Genomic DNA, 4,291 nt, shown 5'->3' on the forward strand with positions numbered 1-4,291 from the left:
GTATTCCACTCTTAAACTATTATGATTTTTTATTTTTTTAGTCCAAGACACATTTTATATTTTCCGGGATTTATCGGTAAGAAAAACAACATCACGTTTTCCCTCAAAATAGAATTTACGGTTTTCTCATCATAAAGCAACTAAAAAGTTATTAAACATCTATATTTATTTATTTATAATTAAAAAGAGTCCCGTTACTTTGAAAAAAGTTTTACCAACCATATACATACGTAGCCTCACCTTGAACGCGGACAATACTCATCTCAGAATTTGCATTGTTAAATAACTAAAAGATAATTTTAGTTTAAGGTCCCACGACAGAGACGACTGATGTTGAAGGTTGCTAAATCAAAATGTGCCAAAACTATCATTGACAAATCTTTTTAGTATTTCGCTTTCAACTAAATCTAGTAACACTTTTAACACACTCGCAGGTAAATATTAGAGCGTACTTATGCATTTGCTTGTTGGGATTAATTAGCACAGAACAGCAAATTGAATATTTAACAATAAAGCAATAACAACAACGCCTACAAACGCAACAACAACTATTAACTGCCAAAGAAAACTAACAATCTCCAGCATAATACTTGTATAGCGTCAGCATTAACAAGTGTCAGCTGCTGCAGCCAATCAACCTACATACCTATCACCTTCAATCGATTCTGAGTGCACGCCATCGAATCTGTTGAATCAGTTGAGTTTTTAATTCTCGCGTAGACGGTCGTTTACGGTGATTTGCAAGTTAAGATGCTAAATGGAAAATTCTACACGGGTCTGCCGCCCGGCATGATTGAACGGGGTGCGACACAGCGCAATCGCCTGCAATCAAGTATTTTCTGGCCGGATGACACGAAAGTCGACTCAGCGGTGGAGACGCGTGTCAAACGGCGTAATAGCTTACAAATTGCACAAGCCGAAAGGCCACGACTGCGCATGCAATCATCGGTGAGCGGTGGTGGCGGCGGTGATGCAGACATAAATACACGACAGCTATTTCAGAAAGAGTTTTCAAAATCATCAATCGAGTTTTTGGATAATCTTTGTGATGAAACGAAAGCTAGAAAACCTTTGCTCTTTAGGGGTCATAGGAGTGCAGCCAGCGAGGTGACAGCTAAACCGACAGCACTGAGACTGCCGCTGCCCGAGAATGTGGTGAACGCTGGCTATACCACTGCCAAGAAGAAGCAAGCGTTCACATCGAAAATCGAGTTCTACGATTATGTGGGTGATGAGTTGAACAATCGAAATAATTTGAGACGCGCCAAAATGGACATGAACGATAAGAAGGAGATGGAGCGAAATACGAAGAACAGTCCCAAATTGCAAGTGAAAAACAATATGCGCGATTTAAGCGCGAAGGAAAAGCTATATCCCACCGAGCGACGTGAGAAGGTGGAATTAGAGAAAGTGAGTAGCAAGAATGTGCAGGATAATACTGAAATTGAATTGAAAAACAATATGCGCGCCGAAACGGAGAACAGAGCGCAGGATCGTTACGCCACCGAAGTATTTGATGAAGAATACGAAGGTGTGCGTTACAATTCAGCAGGAAGTAGGAGAAATCCGCGTGCAAGCGTAGATCGTTTTAGAGACGAACGCATACGTGAACTGGATTTTTTGGAAAGTAGACGAACTGTTAGTCCAGAGCATGGCTACAGACGTGAACATCGTTTACAAGAATTGTATGAAGATGAATATGGCGCTCCCGATTATGCACCCACTGGACGCTATGGGCGCGTGACAGCAGTGCGTCGCTCCAACAGCGTTGGACGTTTCACGACGCCACCAAAACGCATACTAAAACAACCCATAAGAGAGCGCAGGCATTACGAGGATTATGCAGATGATGGTTATAGAAGCAGCAATATCAATAGAGGCAATGCCCCTTATAGACGCAGAAATAACGAAGTATATGAACGCCAAGCTTACAACGAGCACGATGCTGAAGAAAATGTGGACTACATGGAGGATCGCATGAGAAATATGCGCGTTCACACATCACCAAAAAAACATGTCACCTACAGCGATGACACCTACTCGCACGACGATGAAATGCCAACTCAGTCACGACGAACGCTCGCGTCAAACGCGCAGTCGCGCAACCGCGCACCACCATCAATAAAAACAGCAGCAAATATGCGCACCGGAAGCAACAACCTGCAACGCCAACAACCAGCCTTACGACGCTACAATAGTGAAATCGATATCGTAGATGATGCTAATGTGGAGACGTTGGAGCCGGAATTTGTGGAAAATGACATGAGCGGCAGCGCTGCAACAATCAAGTCATTAAATATTGCTGGCACTTACAATAACAAAAGCAATAGCCACCAGTGCATTGAGGGTGAAGAGCACAAGCGTGTGGTCAATAAAATAAATAACAACAAAAACAATAATTACAATAATACAAGCAGTCGTCTTAACAATCAAACTATAGCATCAGCTGCACGAAAAATCACACCAAATATGCCCACAGCCGTGACAACAAAGCAAAACACCGACACGCGAAGCGCAACACCAGAAGCGGCGGCGGGAGCGGGCGTTAAAAAACATTTGCGCAGCAGCCTCTGTTTTAACAATGGCGAGATCATTGCGAGCGATGACGGCGGTTCGACGTCCGTAAAGGCACCCACGCGCAATGCGCGCAGCACGGCGACGCGTCAGCGCATTAGTGTGGGTCTGCCCGATTAACAGCAGACTTGGCGCTGAGCGGCTAAGCGGCGGCGTAACTGGACGCGCAGCTGCAGTGTACAACGCGAGCATGGTGAACGGCTTGTACGCGTACTTGTTTTGCGGCGCGCGCTCGCTAACACAAAGATCATTCATAAAATGAGCTTTATCATTGTAAAATGTTGTTGCTTTGGTTGTGTCTTTAAGTGATCGAATTTTATAAATGGAAAATTAACAAAGTGACTTTATGAACGTTATAGTAAATACAGCGCGGTATATATGTGCATACACATATGCAAATTTCAATGCTAGATATTTCCCATAAATGTTTCGGTGTATGGTATATTTGTTAATATGTGTAGGTATCTCATTATATAAGGCTTTTGTGTTTTTTATTTTTGCGCTTAACTAGTATTTTATGGCATTTTGTGTTCTTAAAGTTGGAAATTCATAAATACCAATGAATACAAATACAATGGCAAGCCTAGACTCAAATTCAAGATCACGTCTATGTAAACAATTTTCGTACTTACTACAGCATATAAATATACATACAAATAGTATTTTATGTTGCCTATAAAGCCATAAATACAAATCTATATTTTAAAGCGATAATTGAAAATGTTTTTACATAAAAAATCTCAGTTGAAAATCTATCAGTAGTCTATTGCTGGATATAAGTACTAACTTGGAATTTTAATTTCAATTATTTACAACAAAATTTGTAATAAACAGCTGTTCAATAGTCAGCTAGAATGACATCAGCAAATATCTTGGCTTAATCAGCTATCTGTATTATTCGAAAGGAACAGCTTATGTCGAAAGTATCAATATGATGACTAACAATAATTTAAAGTTTAAGCTATTTTTTCAGTTGATATCAAATTTTTATTACGAACTGAGCATTATTACCGTTGAGTTCTTTAAGAGGTTAGATGGGTTTCCTCGGGTAAAAAACAGCCTTATTTCAACATTTTTTTCTTATATAAAAAAAAAGAAAAATATTTTATTAGAATTTTTATTGTTACAAAAACATACACTATAAACAAGGAAATTCTGAAATGTTTGGAAACCCGGCTATTGCGACACCAATTCCGGAGACCAATAGGAAAAAAGATGTGCCTGCGTTGGCAGGATAACTCCTTACAGGATAAACTAAAGTGAAAAAATAAAACTTTAACTTAGAACTTAGGACGAAGAAAAGAAACTGAAATTTGGATTTTACATTTTTACAAAAAAATTAAAATTTCAGTGAACATTTCGCGAAATTTTTTTATTTGTTCAAATAGTGGTAATCGAAAAAAAATCCTCCGTCCAAATCTTTAAGGATTGTATCTCAAAGACCTGTATAAAATTTAATGAAGATCGGTTGAGTAGTTCTCGAGAAATCTTGCCAACAAAAACACATTTTCGAGAAAAACGTCTTTAAAGACGGCGCACTTAGTTTGGCTAGCCTCGAGCGCACAAGTTCTCAAAGCCATATCTCCGAAAATACTACTCAGAGTTGTTACAGAATTTAATAAGACAATAAAAAATCGATTTTTTGAAAGCCGTAAACCCATGTAACCTCTTAATTCCAATAAAAAAATCAATCACTTTTGGAAACTCATTGGAGAAG

General features: G+C 39.3%; 1 protein-coding gene across 1 annotated transcript; it reads left to right on the forward strand.

Moving 5' to 3' along the window:
* Positions 1-717: 717 nt before the first annotated feature.
* On the forward strand, positions 718-3,953 carry LOC120766474 (transcription initiation factor TFIID subunit 1). The gene has a single exon (XM_040092016.1). The coding sequence runs from the start codon at positions 751-753 to the stop codon at positions 2,692-2,694; it is 1,944 nt and encodes a 647-aa protein (XP_039947950.1). The 5' UTR covers positions 718-750; the 3' UTR covers positions 2,695-3,953.
* The last annotated feature ends 338 nt before the right edge of the window (positions 3,954-4,291 follow it).

The sequence above is a fragment of the Bactrocera tryoni genome, chromosome 1, assembly GCF_016617805.1.
Source record: "Bactrocera tryoni isolate S06 chromosome 1, CSIRO_BtryS06_freeze2, whole genome shotgun sequence".
Classification (NCBI taxonomy): Eukaryota; Metazoa; Arthropoda; class Insecta; order Diptera; family Tephritidae; genus Bactrocera; species Bactrocera tryoni.

Excerpts from the sequence above, each read along its gene's own strand:
- LOC120766474 (XM_040092016.1), top strand. The coding sequence starts at position 751 with ATGCTAAATGGAAAATTCTACACGGGTCTGCCGCCCGGCATGATTGAA.